A 23,145-nucleotide genomic window follows, 5' to 3' on the forward strand; every position below is an offset into this window, starting at 1 on the left:
ATACATTAAAATAGAATATGAAACCATTGGACTTCACAGATACTTTAGTTCAAATTTTTAAACCTGGTAGCCTTTACAGTTTGAAGGAATTCATTTTTGATATGTGGAGCTTTCTTTTTAATAGCTACTACTAGAATACTTCTAATTTTAAAAGAACCTTATGAAAGTACAATACTGCAGTGAAAAAGGAGAATGTATTTCTCTTCATTGCTGAATCAAGATGAATACAACACTGCTACCAACAATATTCTGGCTTGCTGCTCCTGATTCATCTTCCATTTTTGAGTAATTTAATTGAATATGCAAGGACTAACACAACCCAATGTAGGTACTTTTAGTCCTGTGTATGCTAAATATAGCAAATAGTTCATTTTCCAGAAATTTATTATGAAATACTTGAGAATTCTTCTTGGTATAATATTATTAAACTCTACGCTGTAATTAAGATATTAAAAACACATGCTTCCTCAAAGCCACCAGACATTATAATTATATTTAAGGCTATTAAGCAAAATGAGGGAAGAGTTTTAAATGATAAATGTGTTTTGGGATGTATCAGCTAATTCACTTTTACTTTATGAAATAATGTTTAGCTCCACAGAGTCTAGGTCTGGTATTTAAAGACTAACATGCATTGTCCTTTTGTGACTCAGATGCCATTCATTGGCTCTTGTTAACATGCCATTGTAGATACTGTTTTTCACACACACACACACACAAACACACACACACATTCTGGCTCCACATGGAAATGGTAATTACTAGGGTTCTGCCACACGCTATTTGTAGGTGAAGAAGTGTGACAGACACTGGGACATAATTCCATTTGGAAAGGTCTTTTATTCAAACTTGACTCTCAAAGGTTCCTCCTTTTATTTAGAAATTTTAGATCAACTTTGTGCTTTTCTAGCAACCATTTGACTTGGCCACTGCTTGAATGACTTTCACAGGTTCTATTGTGAGAAGTCTATAAAAACAGGTTACTTGGAGTGTTTTCTATCACGCCTAAGATTCATTTAAAAGCTTTTTAAGAGATCACATGCTAAGGAATGTACTGGAGTTCTTACCAACTTTACTAATTAACTTATTTAAAATAAACTTTCTATTTCACAAGTTAGTATCTTTTCATTATACTAGAATAGTAGGTTAGTCATTTTTAAAAAGGTGTTTATAGGAGTGGTGGCTCAAGCAGTTGAGCACCCACCTCCCACATGGGAAGTCCCAGGTTTGGTTCCTGGTACCTCCTAAAAACAAAAACAACCAAAAACAAACAAGCAAAGAATGGAAAAACCAACTCAGGGGAGCCGACATAGCTCAGTGGCTGAATACCTGCTTCCCACATGTGAGGTTCCGGGTTCAATCCCCGACACCGGTATCTCAAAAAAAAAGAAAAGGTGTTTACAGTACAGAGGGGGATAGAATTGGGGGCATTCCACTGCCTGCTCTCCATTTTTAACTTTTCTGTTTATGAATTAGAAATAGCTGACAGAAAGTTGTCTGGGGTCTATAAACTCAAGTCCATGATACAAAATGCTTTGGCTTGGCCCACCGTCCAATGAGGTCGTTAGTTTTCTAAGAATACTTCCAATTCGGATTTGGTAAATGATGCGCGTAAATCTTTCTTTGCTATTGAGTTTAGAGCTTCAGGTTATAGACGTAACTGTACTGAGGATTTGGAAATTGTTAGACCACAAATGACGCAGTTTCTGTGGTCTCTCCTTCTGCATATCTTTTATATAAGGCTCCTGCTAATAGGTGTGCAGTGCCTTTACAGAAGTAGGAGGAAAGAATATAGGGAATGAACTCTGGAGCCCTGGTCTAGCTTTACCACATACTGGAAGAAAGTCCCTTAACCTTCTAGTGTCCTCAGTTTCCTCATCTGGTAATTGTAGATAATAACACCGCCTTGGTTGTAAAAATCAACTTAGCTAATGCATATGAAAGAGCTTTACAAACCGAACTGTGTTGTGCAAATATGTCGTGGAATTATTATCATTAACCTGGAGTCATATGACTAACATGAAGACCGGTCACATATCTGGCCCTGGAGGAGGGGAATTTAAGGGTGATAAATGCAAAACTGTTTTTATAGGTTAAGGTTTTCATAACCTAATGAGAAAAAGGCAGGAGAGCAGAAGAACTGGGTGGGGGTGATGGGCAAGTTTAAGTCCCATCTCCCCAGTCTGGAAGACTGGTGGGAAGGGAAGAATCTCTGAAAAGAGAGGTTACAAAGTGGAAAAAGGTAACCTGGGAAAGCTGTTCTTTTAAGAAGAGTGGCAGAACGGAGAACAAAGTCACAAGACTCCTCACAAGAAGGTGCTGGGTTAAAGCCTGACCTTGAGCCTCAAATCACAGAATCACAAGGCTGGAAGGAATCCTAAGGACCACTCCCCACTATTTAACAGGACATTTCAACCATCCAACCAGATAAGACTTTATCGGACTTGGAATGCAAAGATCTAACACCAAATGGGCAGGTACTGACTGCTCTGGCTTCAACCTTTTACAACAGGCAGGAAAACAATTTCTGGAATTTCATTTGAACCTGAACTGAAACTGGGGAAAAAACAATAAATGGCTAGGTTTTCCTTGAACAACAACTTCTGCAGCAGTTTAGGGACTGCTAAATTAACAGTAATTTGCATAGCTACTCTTAGAGAGAAAATGTTACCAAAGAAACTAAGTTAAAGGATAAATGGCCCCCAGTTCCATATGGCCAAGAATGTATTGTGACCATTCTTGGTATCTGCCGGCTCTTCTCTCCAGACAAAAGCCCTGAAGCAGAATGATACTAACAAAAACAAAACAGAGAGAGAGAGAGAGAGAGAGAGAGAGAGAGAGAGAGAGAGAGAGAGAGAGAGAGAAGCAACATGGCCCAGCAAATTACAAGACTGACGGTGAGGACCTAAAAGACTTCAATTTCTTTCCTAACACATGACAATAAATCCTCACACAAATTAGAATCTGAAAATGAAATAAAAACGTCCTCATTTCTAATCGTGGGAATGTCACAAATGAGCTCTGGCTTGGAAGGAGGAGGGGAGGCCATTCCACACCTGCAGGCTTACCCAGGAAAGAGGCCTGGGTCTGACCTTGAACCCATCCCCTCAAGGTTATACCATGGGACTGTCAATATGGAAATAATGTTACTTTATTCCCTTAGTGAGTATATTATTTTCAGTGCTATCAACAGCAACCACAACCGAAAGGAGGCAGCTGAGAGTTTCCATGGAAGAAAGTGAAGAGTTATTTTGGGATGTGCTCATAAACGGCCTAACTACAGCACATCTGGATGGGACATGCAGGGGCACACATGCTTAGATAAGAGAAGTATCTGTATTTGTAGGAAAAGAGCATCCTACCATAGTTTAATAGATGAAGCACCAAGAGGCTTAAGGAAATAACACTCCATTTCCGTATTCATTGCTGACTTGTATATGAACTTGGGTGGGTTAACTTGATTCTACCTTCCCATCTCTAAAACTTTCGGTCAATTTAGTCAGGCATTCAGTGAATCCAGATGTTTGGCAGTGTACAGGAAACATCTGGATGATTGATTAGATTTTCAGCTGAACTCACTGGATGTTTTTGGCAGCTGGCCCACACAGCCTTTAATGGCTCTCTGACTCAGTTTCCCTAACTATAAAAAGGGACAAACATTTATCATTTACCTCCTCAGGGATGGTGAGAATGATATAATGTCCAAGAGTAACAATGAGTTCTTGAAAAAAAAGATTCTGGGACACTACTACATCTTACAATTCCAGGTTGGATTTTTCCCCCTAAGTAGTTAAACTTTTAGGACATGAAATCACTTTGAAATATGGGTAAATGCTACATAAATATCATTAGCAGCAGCAGCAGTAACATTATCATCATTATAGCATTCTTCTTTATGACTTCCCCAAAGTGTCTCACTTTCAAATTGAGTCACATTCAGAAATGAATTTTGTTTAAGGTCTGAAAAAAAATGTATTTTGGCCATTTAAAGCAACACAGAGGAGAAAAAAAAAAATCAGCGTGGGTGTTTGGAGCCCAACCAATTTTAACAGTCCAACCTAACAGGTAAAACTGGTCTATCAATAAGAATTAGTTTCTTGCTCCATGGTATTTCTAAGGGAACCAAAAATGTTCACACACACACACACATTCTTGGACCGGGGTAGGAGATTGTAATGGTGACATTTCTGACTCTGACAATATATACCTCCCATTTATGAGCCGGTCTCAGCTTTTGTGGCTGCAAGTTAGAGGAAAGGAAAAAAAAAGGAAAGGGCATGGGAGAGAAAAAGAAAGGTGCATCAAAGGGGTCTGTACCCATATAAAACTGGGGTAGTAGAATCAGAGTGGTAAAAATATTATAATACTGCTCCCTTTCAAATTCATATCCTGCCTATAGAGAACATCCTGCATGGCATCATTATAATTGCCATTTATTAGGTGCTTGCCATGCATCAGGCACCGTGCCTCTCTTTCTCTCTCTCTGAATAAATATAAATTCTAGTTCTCACAGTAAACTTGTAAGGTAGGCTTTAATATCTCTTCTACTACAGATGAGAGAACCAACGCTCAGAGAGGGTCATTTACCCAAGACCTAGTAAGATGCCCTACGGAATTCAGATCCATCTGGATCTGAAGCTCATATTCTCTCCTCTATACCACATGGTCTTCCTAGTACTAATACCAAACACCTGAAATCTTTGCTAAATGGGCTTTCTATAAATATTGCTAGTGACTGCTGGATGACATAGAAGCCCATGCCTGATATTGCTTTCTTTTTTTAGACATATTTTATGTATTTCTCCCCCCACCTCATTTTTGTGCCTGCAGTCTGCTCTGTGGCTATTTGTTATGTGCTCATCTTTTTTTATTAGGAGGCACTGGGGACCGAACCTGGGACCGTCCATGTGGGAGGGAGGCACCCAGTGGCTTGAGCCGCCTCTGCTCCTGCTTGTTGTGTCTCTCATTGTGTTTCCTCATGTTGTGTCTCTTCATTGAATCATCTAGTGGCATCAGCTCACTGCACCAGCCCATTGTGTCAGCTCGCTGTCTTGCTCATCTTCTTTAGGAGGCACTGAGAACTGAACCCAGGACCTACTATGTGGAAGATGGGCATCCAAATGCTTGAGCCACATCCACTTCCCTGATTTATCTTTTTTAGAGTTCTTTTTCCAGGGTGGGGTCTATCCGTAAGTCTTTGTCTGGCTTTACTTATAACTTACTTATAATCTTGCTTGTCTTCACCTACTCAAACCCTACTCATTGTGTATGGTGGATTTTTTTTTTTAAGATTTATTTATTTTTATTTATTTTTCTCCCCTTCCCACCCCCCCTCCCCCCGGTTGTCTGTTCTCTGTGTCTCTTTGCTGCATATTCTTTGTCCACTTCTGTTTTTGTCAGCAGCACGGGAATCTGTGCTTCTTTTTTTGTTGTGTCATCTTGTTGTGTCAGGTCTCCGTGTGTGTGGCACCATTCCTGGGCAGGCTGCACTTTCTTTTGCACTGGGCAGTTCTCCTAATGGGGCATACTCCTTGCGCATGGAGCTCCCCTACACGGGGGATATCCCTGCATGGCACGGCACTCCTTGCTCGCATCAGCACTGCGCACGGGCCAGCTCCACACGGGTCAAGGAGGCCCAGGGTTTGAACCGTGGACCTCCCAGGTGGTAGACGGACGCCCTAACCACTGGGCTAAGTCCGCCTGGTGGTTCTTGACTTGTCCCTCTCTGGAATCCTTCCTGCCTTAGCCTAGCCCACCATAGGTTAAGTAAACAACATATCATTCTTTGGGCTCTTCATCATAGTCTGCCATGTAGCTTTATTTAACCACTTCCTATGCTTGTGCTTCACATCCCTAATGAGTCTCTGAAAACAAAGGAGTAGACTTCTTTTGAAACCCCAAAGTCCTTGGTACCTGGATGAGCACATAGTAGGAACTCCCTAAGGTTTGTTGACCAAAGACACCTGTTGACGGTATTCCTCATTACGATTAGGGGCATAGTGAGGGACCCTGAGATTTTGGCCTTATCAGAGCTGGGGTTTAACCAAGCGGAGTTGAGCCACCAGACATATTTACACTGAAATAATTTGGAAGATGTACATTCAAATACTGCCATTGTCCCTGGGTGATGCCAAGGCTACCTTCAGTTCAGCAGTAAGTTGTTGACATTGGCATTGCTCGGAGCTCTTCAGAAATGCATTTTCAAATAATCATAATGTATCTTGTAAGACTTTGTAGACCTTAGGTTGTGCACAGAAAGAGTGATCTGTTATGGAATTTCAGGTAAATTCTACATTTATCATATGTTCAACAGGAGTATCAACTATTTTTTAAGTGTTTACTGAGTGCAGGGCACTTTATTAGGCACTGGAGCAGTTACTCTCAAGCATGTTTCATATACTTTCACAATGCAAGTTACAGTGAAATATACTGCTATTAGCAAGCTCTTCCAAACACTTTCCAAGAACCAAAAAAACTCACTGCTCAAATTCATATTTTTAAAAAATCATGCCAATGCCTTCACGCAGTAACCTCTGTACTTGCATAAGGATTTTGGTTTCATGGAGTTCTCCCTAAGCTACAAATAGAAGTCAGAAGTGCCAGGGCCCTCCCACCCATGGATCACAGCACAGGAACACTGTCACTCCAGCATATGGTGGCATATTTTTTTACTGTGGTCACAAAGCAATCACAAGCAGATGGTACAACTAACTTCTATTTGTGTCTTAGTTACTAAATTCCTTATGAGAGGAAAAACTATGCGTACAGGTCAAGGAAACCTGTGGGTGTCTGTGCATGACAGTGAGTCAGAAGCTGGCAGGGGCATGGTGAAGTCGTTCCCCTTATATCTTGCTAATGGCAGTGAAAATGGATACATCCCCTTTCGAGAACAAATGGGGAACTACATCACAATGTTCATATCCTTTAACTCAATAGCTCCAGGATCTTAAGAAAATAATCTAAGATCAAGAGGAAGCACTATGCATGAAGAGGCAGCTGTATTTATGATGGTTAAAAACCTGAAGCAACCTGAATGTGTAGGAAAACAGACTGATACTAAATTTAGGATGACTACTCAATGGAATATTATGCAGCCACAAAAATGATTACCGTGAAGGTTTGTGGCAACCTGAAAAAGCATTTCTGATTTCATCTTAGCTTAAGAATCATAACTCATTTTTACACTTCCAAATATGCAAAAAGTCTGTGTAGAGTATGTTTCTTTTGGATGAATACTAGAAGAAAATATGTAAAACTGAAAACAATGGGGATAGAGTACTGGGACTGTGAGAAATATTTTCCCCTCGATTTTCCAAACTTTTTCTAGCACTGAAATATTGTCTTTATAACTTAAGAGTGGGGTGAAAAACAGGGACAGAAGGGCTTTGTAGTAAAGAGACTCTTTGAAGAAAATGAAAAATGGCTGCCTCTCCAAAGCCGCAACATTAGTTTGAACGGTTGTACCTGTCTATTTTCACTTTTGACCATTTCTGTTTTTTGTTAGATATACCACATACCTGGTTAATGTGCTTCAGCTTGTCAATAATTTGGCTGACCACTGGCTCAGGGCCCTTCATTTTCAGCTCATGGAGGTTGAACTGATTTTTCATTCCATTCCTCGCTGCCTTTTGGCTGTATCTGAAAAGGTGGAGGTAAAGAAAAGTTTGTCACAAAAGAGTACCAAGCAAAGTGAAAGTTGACTGTTATTTCGTGCCAGTGGTCCAGAAGGCCACAGGCTCCCTTCAGCCCTTTAAACCACAGGATGATCCCATGGTGGACAAGAAGATGACTTCGAATGAGGTCTATCTGTAGTGGGAAGCATGAATTGAATCATCAACAAATATTAATTAATTCTCTTTTTGTTCTATGTGTTGGGGATACAATAATGAACAAGACAGACACAGGCTCTGGTCTTATAGGGCTCTCAGTCTACTGTGGACCCTTGAAGAGGAAGAGCCAGTAATGAGAAGGCAGAGTGATAAGAGCTATGCTAGTGAAGAACACAAAATAGACCCTTCAAATAAGGGGAAAGACTCTTTCAAGTGTTCTTTGCTTCACCCTTCTCCATCACCTTTTCTTCCCACCACTTCCTGGAAATGGGTTCCTTTTTAGTAGGCTCTCCCAAGACATTTGCAGCATAAATTATGCCTGACAGGAACCCTCTGTGATCTCCAAGAGAACAGCTCAAGGGAAAGTTTGAATAAGCTGCTCCAGTAAGGCCCTAGGCCTTACTTGAGAATTGAAGTTTCAAGGAATCTATTGACAACCTCACTAGCATGAGAATGGGGAAAATTTACAAGCTTGTGTGTTCTGCCTTCCATTGTTTTGCCAATATCCTATAATAATTCACTATAAACACTGAGAATGTTTCTTTGTTGCACCCGTGGTTCCAGAACCCTACATTAGAGTTATCCCCTATCTTGCAAAACAAAACATACAAACAGCAAAAACATAAAATAAATTTGATTTCATTCTTTCTCATACATCATGTGGAAATATTAGAACCTATCACTGAAGTGGAAAAAGGATTTTGACGTTTTGTTGCTCTCTCTTGATCCTAATAATGGAATATATATTTTTAAGAAATGGAATAATTTATAGGTCTTCTGCCCTCTCTTTATACAAATTTTATTTATGTATCTTTTCAGTTACAATGGAGAAGTCAGTGTCAAAGGCAAATTCATTTCTTTTATTACTATTTTTAACTACAAAAATAATAACTAACATTGTAAACAATTCAAAGGGTACAGAAAGAAACAATGCATATAGTAAAAATTCCCCCATCATGCTCTCTCTCCAAGGGAGAACTATGCTTAACACTTTGAGATATACTCTACTAGTAGTATCCATATTCATATACTATACATAATTTTAATCAAAATTGGAAACCTAGCATTCATACTGATATTCAACTTTTTTAAGATTTATTATTCATTTGTTTCTCCCCCCCCCAACCCAGTTGTCTGCTCTCTGTGTCCATTTGTTGTGTTTTCTTCTTTGTCCACTTGAATTCTTGTCAGTGGCACTGGGAATCTGTGTCTCTCTCTCTTTTTTAAAAACATTTATTTATTTATTTATTTATTTATTTATTTATTTATTTATTTATTTCTCTCCCCTCCCCCCCCACCCTATTTGTCTGTTCTCTGTGTCTATTTGCTGCGTCTTTTTTGTCCACTTCTTCTGTTGTCAGCGGCATGGGAATCTGTGCTTCTTTCTGCTGCGTCATCTTGTTGTGTCAGCTCTCCGTGTGTGTGGCGCCATTCCTGGGCAGGCTGCACTTTCTTTCACGCTGGGTGGCTCTCCTTACGGGGCGCACTCCTTGCGCAGGGGGCTCCTTGACGCGGGGGACACCCCTGTGTGGCAGGGCACTCCTTGTGCACATCAGCACTGCATATGGGCCAGCTCCAAACGGGTCAAGGAGGCCCAGGGTTTGAACCGCAGACCTACCATGTGGTAGACGGATGCCCTAACCACTGGGCCAAGTCCGCCACCTGTGTCTCTTTTTTGTTGCATCATCCTGCTGCATCAGCTCTCCATGTGTGTGGTGCCACTCCTGGACAGGCTGTACTTTTTTCATGCAGGGTGGTTCTCCTTACAGGGTGCACTCTTTGTGTGAGGGGCTCCCTTATGCTGCGTGGCACAGCACTCCTTGCATTCTTCAGCACTGCATGTGGGCCTGCTCACCACACGGGTCAGGAGGCCCTGGGTTTGAACCCTGGACCTCCCATGTGGTAGGTGGATGCTCTATCAGTTGAGCCAGATCAGCTTCCCATAATGTTCAACTTTTTATTACTTAAAATATATAGCTTGAGTTAAAAGGGGTAATTCTAGGTTGTATAAATGTAAGAAAAGGAACTTTTAAAGACCATAAGAGGGAAGCAGACTTGGCCCAATAGATAGGGCGTCCGTCTACCACATGGGAGGTCCACAGTTCAAACCCCGGGCCTCCTTGACCTGTGTGGAGCTGGCCCATGCGCAGTGCTGATGCGTGCAAGGACTGCCGTGCCACACAGGGTTGTCCCCCGCGTAGGGGAGCCCTACGTGCAAGGAGTACACCCTGTAAGGAGAGACGCCGAGCATGAAAGGAAGTTCAGCCTGCCCAGGAATGGCACTGAAAACATGGAGAATTGATGCAACAAGATGATGCAACAAAAAGAGACACAGATTCCCATGCCGCTGACAACAACAGAAGCAGACAAATAAGAACACGCAACAAATGGACACAGAGAACAGACAACTGGGGGGCGGGAGGAGGGAAGAGAAATAAAAAAAAAAAGACCATAAGACTGTGTTTACAATGGGCCCTAATATAAATTATGGATTAGTTGAACTAGTAGTTCAATTTTTACACTATTTATTCATGAATTGTAACAAAGGTACCACATTAATGCAACATGTTAATAGGGAAAACTGAATAACTGTATGTGTGTTTGTATGTGGGGAGTATATGGGAACTCTGTATTTCATGCATGATTTTTCTCTAAACCTACAACTTCTTGAATAAAAATAAATATATGTCAATAGATATCTTGGACATCATTCCATGTTAAAACATATAGTTTGCCTTGTTCTCATTCCCCTGAATAGCTATATCATAAATTATTTATCCCATCACTTACTGATGAACAATTGCATTATTTCTAATATTTTGCTAATATAAAGTACTGCTGCAAAGAACATCCTTGTACACCAATCTTTGTATGAGTATTTATAAAGGATAAAATACTAGTATCGAATCAATTTATATTTCTAACCTCAAATTATGAAGTTCAATGAATAATTAATACTACCTTGATTTTGTACAGCACTAAACAAAGCAGTTTCATGTTGCTCTCCTCATTTGAGCTTCTTAACCACACTGTGATGCAGATAGGTTAGACCTCATTTTCTCTTTATTACTGAAAATTTCACACTTTCAGAGATATTGATCTCATCCTGTTAGATGTACCTTACTATGAGGTAAAGTATCTGCCAATACCAAGGACATACTTCAAAAAGCACACAAGGTAGCAAAGAAGGTTGGTAAATCTAGTTTCTGACATTCATGTTTGAAAGTCATCCTGTAGAAGCAGATGTGGCTGAAGCAATGATCACCTGCTTCTCATATGGGAGGTCTGGGGTTCAGTTCCCAGTGCCTCCTACAGAAGAAAAACAAACAAACAACAAACAACAAGCAGACATTGAGCAAAAACAATGAGCAATGAGCAAAAACAGCAACAACAAAAAAATGAGCAGGGAGCGGAAGTGGCTCAAGCAGTTGAGTGCCTCCCACTACACTGGAAGCCCTGGGTTTGGCTCCTGGTGTTTCCTAAATGAAAAAAAAAAAATAAACAGAAGATGAACAGGCACTGAGCAGAAAACAATGAGCAGACAACATGCAAAAAAAATGACAATGAGCAGACAACGAGTGGAAACGAGTAAACGAGCAAAACAACAATGAGCAAAGCAGATGAGGGAACTATCTCAGGGGAAAAAATGGTTTAAAAAGAGTCATTCTGTGAGAAGGAAAATCTTTTTTGGTAAAAAAGCTGGAGAGTACATCTTATTGCCTTTTTTCTAAAATCATAGACTTTCATATTCACCTTATTTTACTTTAAAAAATAATTAGTGACACTTCCAGTCAGCCAAGATGGCAGCATAAAATGCTCCTGGATACTGTTTCCCCACAGAATCTCTGAACAATTAACACAAACTGGAAGAGTCATCTTTCTCAGAACTCCTGAAAACAGTTTAAGTGGTGCAATAACAGGGAAAGTGCTGAATCAAGAAAACACAGCTTGGCCATGCGCAGCGCTGATGCGCGCAAGGAGTGCCGTGCCACGCAAGGGTGTCCCCCGCGTGGGGGAGCCCCACGCGCAAGGAGTGCGCCCATGAGGAAAGCCGCCCAGCGTGAAAAGAAAGAGCAGCCTGCCCAGGAATGGCGCCGCCCACACTTCCCGTGCCGCTGACGACAACAGAAGCGGACAAAGAAACAAGACGCAGCAAATAGACACCAAGAACAGACAACCAGGGGAGGGGGGGGAATTAAATAAATAAATAAATCTTAAAAAAAAAAAAAGACCATTCTTTAAAAAAAAAAAAAAAAAAAAAGAAAACACAGCTTAAAAATGGTAAGGGAAGCTTCTGGCACCCTTGCTGGTACTTCACCAACCCCTCCAGGCATGGAGTGGAACCTGTCTGTGCTTCCATTTTGAGTCCCTGGCCCATTTCTGGGGAGACCTGTGTAACCCCTATGCACATGTAGTGCCTAAATGTTGGTGTCAATCTGTCTAGTGGCAGCCTGAAAGATGGAACCAGGAAAACTCCTCTCTGGATACTCCTACCAGAACTTGCCCTGCATGCAGAGCATCTTGTGGACAGCTAAAGCAGTATTAAAGGCAATTCAGTCAAAGCAGTCTGGGGTAAAGGATCATCTGCTTTCAATAATACAATAGAGTATCCAGAATGGGGAGAAAGTCTATTTCATATGGAACAAAGGAGGTATTTGAACTCCTGTAAACAGGGGAATGAATTTCTAAAGCTATGAGAAAACAAGCCGAGGATGAGATACAGTCTCAGAAAAGATGGAAATGACCGTGAATATCATATTTACCTCGAGCTCATCTTCTTGAGAGAGGGCTAAAATCTGAAAGAGAGCACCAGTCAAAACAGAGCCAATTTGCAAAGACTGTGAAAAATGATTTTGCATTGTATTTTGATGTTGTTGTTAGCTCATGGCACTCAAGGATATCTCTGTCATTTGACTAGGGGGATGCAAACATAAGGAACAGCCAGTTCAGAGACTGAATCCCAAACTCAACACATTAAAATATTAACATGTACAGTGTTTAACAAAAGACTACAAGACACATAAAGAAACAGGAAGTGAGGGCTCATATAAAGAAAGATGATGAAAATCTGAAAACCATCAACAAAGACAAGACTTTGGATATACTAGACAAAGAACTTTTAAAAAATGATCCTCAGTATGCTCAAGGAGATAGAGGAAAATGAGAGAAAGATCTAAGGGATATCAAGAAAATAATTAATGAACAATATGAGAATCTCAAAAAAGAGGCAGAAATTTTAAAAAAGAAACAAACAAGAAATTACTGGATTTGAACACCACAGTAACTGAAATGAAAAATTCTCCAGAGGGTTTCAATGACAGATTGGAGCTGGCAGGGAAAAAGTCAGTGAAGCTGAGCAGAAGACAATTGAAATGAGTCAGGGTGAGAAGCATAACAAACATAGAGTGAAAAAAGTGAACAAAGTCTCAGACACCTATGGAACACCATCAATTGTAACAATAGACAAATTATGGGAGTCCCAGAAGGATAAGAAAGAGGCAGAAGGAAAACACAAATAAATACTGGTGGAAATTTTCCCAAATTTAATGAAACACATGAATATGTGCATTCAATAACCTGAATGAACTACAAACAGGATAAATTCAAAGAGAACCATGCCCAGAAACATAGCAGTCAAACTGTCAAATGCCAAGGCCAAAATGAGGATTATGAAAGCTGCAAGTGAAAAGAAATATGTTATGTACAAGGGAGTCCCAGTAAGATTAAATGCTGATTTCTTATAAAAAACCATGGAAGCAAGAAGGCAGTGGGATGAAATATTTATAGTGCTGAAAGAAAACAATTTCCAACCCAGTATTTTATATCTGTTGAGACTGACTTTCAAAAATGAGGGTATGCTTAAGACCAGATAAACAGAACCTGAGGGAGTTCACCACCACTAGAACTGCTGTACAAGTGATGCTAAAGGGCGTTCTTCAGACTAAAAGGAAAGGACATTAGACAGTGGATGAAAGGGGCATAAAGAAATAAAGACCTCTAGTAAAGGTAAGCATGTGGGTAATTTTAAATATTAGGTACAACTGTATTATTGTATTGTGTTTTTGGTATTAACCTCACTATTTTTTTCACTCATAAATACTTTATTATGTCTTTTTATGAAATAGGACCTTTTAAAAACTTGACCACACATATCCAAAAAAAAACAATAATTCCTTTTTACACAGTCCATGTACAATTTTACACTACACAATTGCCTCAAAAATGTCTTTTTGCAATTGGGTTGTTCAAATCAGGGTCCAACTGAGTTAAACAAATTGTATTTACTTGCTATGTCTCTTACATTTCTCAATCTCTTATGGTTCCATCTCCTATTTAAATGCTATTTATTTATGAAGAAACAGTCATTTTTCCTATAGAATTGCTCACATTCTCTATTTGGATGACTGTGTTAAGGCATTCTCCCATACCAACCCCCACTTTTTTCCCCTGTAAGCCAGTAATAAGAGCTAGAGGCTTGATTAGATTTCAAATTTGATTTCTTTTTTTTTTTGAAAAATGTTTCATAAATGGAGCTTTGTCCTTCCCATTGCATCATTTTATGAGGCACATAATGCCTTTTCTCACATCTGGTAATATTATTGTTGATCAGTGGGTTCATGTAGTAACTTCACTATTACTTTTTACAGGTTCTAAAATGCAAATGCATAAAATGTAATGATAAATCTATGGTCTCGACATACAATGCATAATGATATAATCTGTAACAAGTACAACCCTGGAGGGAGGGTAGAGGGATATAAGAACAGTACTACTGAAATTAATTTGTATCAAATATAACATGACTGATTGAGATTTAAGATGCTAAGTTTAAGCCACATGGAAACCACAAAGAAAATACCAGAAAAAAAAAATAAGCAAATGAGTAGGGGATCAAATAAGTATGAAATAGGTTTTAATGGAAGAATTTAGGGATAAAAATGGTACAAGGCTTACAAAGACAAGAGAAAAAATGGCAGAATAAAGTCCTACATTATCAGTAGTTATTCTAAAAGTAAATGGTTAAAATCTCCAGCCAAAAGGCAGATATTGGCAGAATGGGTAAAAAAGCATGATCCAACTATATCTTGTTTACAAAGAGACTCACTTTAAATGCAAAGGTATAAGTAGGTAGAAAGTGAAAAGATGGAAAAATATAGCATGGAAATAGTAACCAAAAGAGAGCTGGGGTAGCTATACTAATATCAAATGAAATTGACTTTAAGTCAAAAACATTTACGAGGGGCAAAGAAGGGCACCATATACTGATAAATAGTTCGATTCAAGGAGAAGACTTAACAATTATAAAGATATATGCACCTAACGGCAGTGCCCCCCAATATATGAAGCAAATATTGACAGATATGAAGGGAGAAATACATGGTTCTACATTAATAGTAGGTTATTTCAATATACCACTTTAAATAGTGGATAGAACATCTAAACAGCCTCAGTTAGGAAATAAACCAACAATACCTAAACCAACAATATCTAACACTTCACCCAACAGCAGCAGAATGCACATTTTTATCTAGTGTACATGAATCATTCTGGAGGATAGACCATACATTAGGTCACAAAACAAGTCTCAATAAATTAAAAAATATTGAAATCATACAATGCATCTTCTCCCACCACAATGGAATGAAGATAGAAATCAATAAGACAGGGAGAAGAGGAAAATCCACAACTTTGTGGAAAATAAACAATGTGCTGTTAAACAACTGATAGGGTAAAAAAGAAATCGCAAGATCACAAGAGGTATTAGGATATATCTTGTGACAACTGAAAATGAAAACATAACCTATGATAATTATAGAATGCAGCAAAGGCAGTGCAGACAGGGACATTTATAACTCTAAATACTTTTATTAAAAAAAAGGAGAAAGATCTCAAATAGGGAGGTGACCTCACAATAAGAGGATCTATTAGAAAGAGAAGAACAAAGTCAACCCAAAGTGATCAGAAGGTAGGAAATAATAAAGATTAGAAAGGTGATAGAGTATTATTAAAAACCCAATACAATCACTGAAATCAAAAGTTGGTTTAAAAGAGCAAAAAATCAACAAAACTTTAGCTGGACAGTCAATTAAAAAGAGAGAGAAGGCAAAAATAAAATCAAAAAGGAAAGAGGGGGACAATACTATCAACCCTACAGAAATAAAAAGGATTAAAAGAGAATATTAGGAACAATTGTATGTCAACAAATTATATAAAGCTAGATGAAATGAACAAAATTCTAGAAACACATAAACTATCTACACTGACTCAAGAAGAAATAGGAGATCTCAGGAGATCAGTAACAAGTAAAGAGAAAGAATCAGTAATAAAAACTTACAAACAAATGCAAATGCAGGCTCAAATGGCTTTCTGGTGAATTTTACCAAATATTACAAGAAGAATGAATACGGATCCAGAACAAACTGCAGCATGAGCAAAAAAAATTGTAACTGAAACCTAGAAAGCACCTTAGATTAGGCATAGTTTCTATAGAAAAGCATATAGTGCAGTCAAGTTTAATATTAATCAGAGCTTGTACTTCTCTTTCTTTGTAAAGAAAATGTATAACGTATCCTTGTAAGGCTTCACTCATTCCCTGTTCTTGCCATGGTGAAACTTAGAGGTACGAGGGCACAATATGTATCTTAAATGTTAATCAGAACAGAAAAATTCCCTAAACCCTTTCCCTAGTCTGTCGAGTCTATGATTAACTCTGTTTCAAATCATGTCTATGATTAATCCTCTTTGTCTCAAACATGTATAAAAGCTATAAAAAAAAAACACCACCTTTGATGGGTAGGCAGATTAGAAATTGATTAGACCTCCTGTCCTCTGCTGGCCAATAAAGACTCGTTTCCTTCCCAGCCTGGTTTGGTGTTCTATTCTGCCATCGAGCAATGAGCCCATAGATCATTCTGGTCTCTTCCAAAACCCTTAAAAAATTGAACAATAGGGAACACCACTTATTTTATTCTACAAGTCTAATAATATGCTAATAACAAAATTAAATAGAGATAACACAAGAAAGAAAAATTAGACCAATATCTCATGAACACAGATGCAAAGATTCTCAACAAAATACTAGCAAACCGAATCCAACAGCACATTAAAAGAATTATACATCATGATCAGGAAGGGTTTATCCATGATATCCAAGGGTGGTTGAACATAAGAAAATCATTCAGTGTAATATACCACATTAACAGAATGAAGGAAAAAAAATACAGGATAATCTAAAGTGATGCAGAAAAGACACTGGACAAAATATAGCACCCCTTCTTGCTAAACTTAGAAAGGAAGGAATAGAAGGAAACTTCCTCAACATGACAAAGGGTATATATGAAAAACTCACAGCTAACATCATACTAAATGGTTAAAGACTGAAAGGATAAAATGGATGAAGGACATAATATCGTTACAGTAATAACATTGAAAGTTAATGGATTGAATTCCCCAATAAAAAATACAGACTGACAGAATGGATAAAAAAAAGGAGTCATATATAAACTGTTTATAAGAAACTCACCTTGGAGGTAGGGATACAACCTGGTTGAAAGCAAAAGGTTGATAAAAGATATTCCATGCAAAGAGTAATCCAAAATGATCTAGAGTAGTGATACTAATATTGCACAAAATAGATTTCAAATACAAAACTGTTATAAAAACTGAAGAAGATCATTGTATATTCATAAAAGGGGAAATTCACCAAGAAAGAATAAGCATAAAAATATTTATGCACCTAACCTGGGTGCACCAAGATACATGAGACATACACTGGCAAAACCGAAGGGAGAAATAGATGTCTCTACAGTAATAGTTGGCTACTTTAATACATCACCCTCAGCATGGGATAAAACATCTGAACAAAGGATAAATAAGGAAACAGAGAGCTTGAATAATATAAATGAACTAGATGTAACAGACATTTATAGAGCATTACACCCCAAAATAAGATATATCTTCTTTTTAAGCATTCATGGATCCTTCTCCATAATAGAAATAAATTTTAAAAGATTGAAATTATACAAAACATCTTCTCTGATCATAATGGAATGAGGCTGGAAATCAATAATGGACAGAAAACAGTAAAATTCATAAATATATGGAGATTAAACAACACACTCTTAAATAATCAGTAGGTCAAAGAAGAAATTACAAGAGAATTCAGTAAATATCTTGAAACAAATGAAGACAAGAAAACAACATAACAAAACCTATGGGATACAGCAAATGCAGTGCTGAGAGGGAAATTTAAGCCCTCAATGCTTACATTAAAAAAAGAACAGGGGAAGTGGACTTGGCCCAAAGGATAGGGTGTCCACCGGCCACATGGGAGGTTCAAGGTTCAAACCCAGGGCCTCCTGACCTGTGTGATAAGCAGGCCCCCATGCAGTGCTGATGTTTGCAAGGAGTGCCATGGCACGCAGGGGTGTCCCCCATGTTCGGGAGCCCCACACGCAAGGAGTGCACCCTGTAAGAAGAGCCACCCAGTGCAAAAAAAGTGCAGCCTGCCCAGGAATGGCACCACACACACACAGAGCTCAAGCATCAAGATGATGCAACAAAACAAGACAGATTCCTGGTGCCACTGACAAGAATACAAGTGGACACAGAAGATCACATAGTGAATGGACACAGAAAGCAGACAACTGGGGGAGGAGGGGAGGGAAGATAAAAAATCTTAAAAAAAACAAACAACAGGGAAGCAGGTGGGACTCAAGCAATTGGGCTCCCATCTACCATATAAGAGGTCAAGAGTTTGATACCCAGGGTCTCCTGGTGAAGGCAAGCTGGCCCACGAGGAGTGCTGGCCCATGTGGAGTGCTACCCCATGCAGGAGTCCTGCCCCGTGCAGGAGTGCTGGCCCACACGGAGAGCTGGTGCAGCAAGATGATGCAACAAATAAAAGAGACACAGAGTAGAGATAAGAGATGCAGCAGACCAGGGAGCTGAGGTGGGGCAAGAGAATGATCACCTCTCTTCTGCTCAGGAAGGACCCAGGATAGGATCCTGGAGAAGCCTAATGAGAATATAAGCAAACACAGAAGAACACATAGTGAATGGACACAGAGAACAGATAATGGAGGCAGGGGGTATAAATAATTAAATAAATAAATAAATCTTTTTAAAAAAGAAGGAAGGAGTGGATGTGGCTCAAAAAGTTGAGTGCCTGCCTCCCACACAGGAGGTTCTGGGTGCAGTTCATGTTGCCTCCTGAAAAAAACAAAAAGACAACAAGCAAAAAAAAAAAAAAAACGAATGATAAAACCAGCTGAGGGAGGCCAATGTAGCTCAGTGGTCAAGAACAAGCTTCCCATATATGATGAAGTCCCAGGTTCAATTCTCAGCCCCCAGGACCTCAAAAAAAAATAGATGAAAGAACTGAAATTGAATATGTAACTGCACAACTGCAAGATCTACAAAAAAACAACAACAACAACAAAACAGCAAAGTAACCCCAATCCAAACTGAAGGAGAGAAATAGTAAATATCAGAGCAGAAAGAAATGAAATCGAGAACAAAAAAAACAGAGACAATCAACAAACCCAAATGTTGGTTCTTTGAGAAGATCAACAAAATTGACAAACCCTTGTCTAGACTGACAAAGAAAAAGAGAGAGGACGCAAATAAATAAAATCTGAAATAAGAGGGGGGACATTACTATTGACCCCACAGAAATAAGAGAGCTCATAAGAGGATACGATAAACAACAGTATGCCAAAAAACAGACAATGCAGATGAGATGGACAAATTCTTGGAAACACATGAACCACTGACAATGACTTTAGAAGAAATAAAAGACCTCAACAAACCAATCATAAGCGAAGAGACTGGAATAGTAATCAAAAACCTCCTGAAGACAAAAAGCGCAGAACCAGATGTGTTCACAGGTGAATTTTATCAATCATTCAAAGATGATCTAATACCAATCTTGCTTACCTCTTCCAAAAAAATAGAACAGGAAGGGATGCTTTCAAACTCATTCTATGAAGCCAATAGCACCTTAATACCAAAAGCAGAAAAAGATAGTACAAAAACAGGAAAATTATAAACCATTTCTCTATAGATTATGAATGCAAAAATCCTCAAAGAAATACGTGAAAACCAAATACCAAAACACATTAAAAGAATTATAAACCACGATCAAGTGGGTTTTATCTCAGGTATGCAGGGGTGGTTCAATACAACAAAATCAGCTAGTGTAATAAACCATATTAATAAACTGAAGAAAAATCACACGATCCTCTCGATTGACACAGAAAAGGCATTGACAGAATACAGCATCCTTTCTTGATAAAAACACTCCAAAACATAGGAATGGAAGGAAGCTTTCTCAATATGGTAAAGAGTATATATGAAAAACCTACAGCTAGCATTGTACTCAACTGTGAAAGATTGAAAGCTTTCCTACTGAGATCAGGAATAAGATAAGGATGCCCTCTGTTTCCACCTTTATTCAATATTCTGCTAGGAGATCTATAAGTTCTTGTGGAAGGGTGGTTTCTTAAAACCTTACACCCAAATCCCAGGCAATGAAAGGGAAAAAAAAATAGACAAATGAGACCACCTAAAATTAAATACTTTTGTTCTTCAATAGACTTTCTCAAGAAAGTAAAAATCTCTTTACTCAATGGGAGAAAATATTTGGAAACCACATATCCAATAAGAGTTTGGTACCCAAAGTTATACAAAGAGATCATACAAGTCAATGATAAAAAACAAGTAGCCCAATTTAAAAAATGGGCAAAAGACTTCAATAAACATTCTAAAAAGAAAATATAAATGTACCAAAAGCACATGAAAAAATGTTCAACATCATTAGCTACTAGAGAAACGCAGATCAAACCTACAATGAGATACCATTCCACACCTTATAGAATGGCCAATCATCAATAAAACAGAAAAATACAAGTGCTGGAGAGGACGTGGAGAAATAGGAACACTCCTTCACTGTTGGTGGGAATGTGGAATGTGGCTACCTCTGTGATGACAGCTTGCCAATACCTTAGAAAAAGCTGAATATAGAACTGCGAAATGATCCAGCAATCCCATTAGCAGGAATATATTCAGAAGAACTGAGAGCAAGTGTATTAGTCAGGATTCTCTAGGGAAAAAGAACCAACAAGAGATATTTGTCAATAGTAAGAGATTTTATAAGAGTCTCTCATGCAGCCGTGGGGATGCACAAGTCCAGGTTCCACATAAATGCTGCAACCAGGAGCTGCAATGAAAGGCCAATGAAGGTTCTTGACGAGTTCTGGGAGATGTTGGCTGTCCAAAGATGAGCTGGGAAATTTTCTCTCAATGCTGAAATCACTTCCCCTTTTAAGACATTTAAGTGATTGGGTTAAGTGTCACTCATTGTGGATGGCAATCTCCCTGACTGATGTAATTATAACCAGCTATCTATGATTTGCCACTGCAGTAAAGTCAATGGAGACTAACGTCCATAAATGCCCTTGTATTACAGTTAGCCTAGTGCTTGCTTGATCAAACAACTGGGCACAATTACCTGGCCAAGTTGCCACAATTGCCTAACCATCACAGCAAGGATGCAAACTGACATTTGCACATCAAATTTCATAGCAGTATTATTCACAGTTGCCAAAATATGGAACCAGTTCAAGTGTCCATCAACTGATGAATGGATAGAAATGAAATTGTGATACATATGACAACATGGATGAACGTTGAGGACATTATGTTGAGTGAAATAAACCAGACACAAAAGGACAAATATTGTATTGTCTCACTAATATTAACTAAATATGATAAGTAAACTTATAGAGGTAAACTCTAAAGTATAGTTCCTAGGAGATAGAATGTGGGTTGAGAATGCAAGCTGATGCTTAATGTATATAAATTTTTCAATAAGGTTTAATGTAAAAGCGTGGAAATGAATAGCATTGATGGTTACACATTATAGTGAGGATAACATCGCTGATTTATAAATGTGGTTGTGGCTGAAAGGAGTAGTCTGTGGACATAAACGTCAATTGACAGGAAGCTGTATAATAATCTAGGAGATGTTTAACAGTAATTTCAGAGGTGAATAAAGATTGTGGTTAATAGTATAAATATAAGAATGTTCTTTTACCAAGTGCTGAGAATATGGTGATACATGGTAAAATAACAGGTAAGATAACTTGTGGACAATAGTTAACAGTGATAATGTGATATTTTTGTGGCAATGCCAAAGAAAACATATCAATTCTAAGGTAAGAAAATTGGGGTTGGGTATAAAGGGGTATGGGGTTTTCCCTTTTGGAGTAATGAAAATGTTCTAAAATTGAGGTGGTGACAACACAATTCTGGGATAAAAAATGGGAGCCACTGAGTGTATGCTTTGAATGGATTGTAAAAAACAAGGGGCTATATAACACAGGGAATCCAGGGGTGGAAGATATACTGTGGTTAACAGGACAAATATGAGAATGTTCTCTCATGAACTATAGAAATGTATAATACTAATACAGGGTGTTACTAATTGGGTGGTGTATTAGTCAGCCAAACAGGTGCTGATGCAAAATACCAGAAATTGGTTGGTTTTTATAAAGGGTATTTGTTTGGGGTAAGAGTTAACAGATATCAGGCCATAAAGCATAAGTTACTTCCCTCACCAAAGTCTATTTTCACGTGTTGGAGCAAGATGACTACCAACATCTGTGAAGGTTCAGGTTTCCTGGGTTCCTCTGGGCTCAGCTACTTTGTTTTTGCCACAAGGTCAGTTGTAGACTGTGAGGCTCTCTAGGATTTGCCTCTCTCCACAAGGTCAGCTGTAGACTATGAGGCAAATGGCTCTGTCCTTCTCCCTGGGGCTCCAACTTCAGCATCAAACTCCAACATCAAAACTCCAACATTAAAAGCCCTCAACTCTATCCTTTGTTGGGCCTTTTATCTGTGCATCCCCACCCACCAAGGGGTGGGGACTCAATGTCCTAATGACGTGGCACAATTAAAGCCCTAATCATAACTTAATCATGCCCAGGTACAGACCAGATTAACAACATAATCCAATATCTATTTTTGGAATGCATAACCATATCAAACTGCTATAGGTAGATTGGGCAAAATATACCAAATATAAGATATAGGCTATAATTAGCAGTAACATTTTGACCATGCTCTTCCATGGTTTGTAACAAACGTTTCACAACAATGCAAGATGTTGGTGGTGAGGTGATGTACAGTAGCTCTGTATGATGATATGCATGTTTGTTTGTTTTTTTCAACTTTATTGATACATATTAATAAAGCATACAATTCATCCAAAGAGTACAATCAGTGGTAGTTGGTGTAATCACATAGTTGTGCATGT

The 23,145-nt window shown here is 38.7% G+C and overlaps 1 protein-coding gene across 1 annotated transcript in view; it reads right to left on the reverse strand.

Moving 5' to 3' along the window:
* GPC3 (glypican 3) overlaps window positions 1–23,145 on the reverse strand; it is a 514,875-nt gene that overhangs the window by 113,367 nt on the left and 378,363 nt on the right. Inside the window, exon 6 of the mRNA XM_058292375.2 lies at window positions 7,518–7,638. Within this exon, the coding sequence (XP_058148358.1) occupies window positions 7,518–7,638 (121 nt within the window). The remainder of the gene's footprint in view (window positions 1–7,517; window positions 7,639–23,145) is intronic.

This window comes from Dasypus novemcinctus, chromosome X (genome assembly GCF_030445035.2).
Source record: "Dasypus novemcinctus isolate mDasNov1 chromosome X, mDasNov1.1.hap2, whole genome shotgun sequence".
Lineage (NCBI taxonomy): Eukaryota > Metazoa > Chordata > Mammalia > Cingulata > Dasypodidae > Dasypus > Dasypus novemcinctus.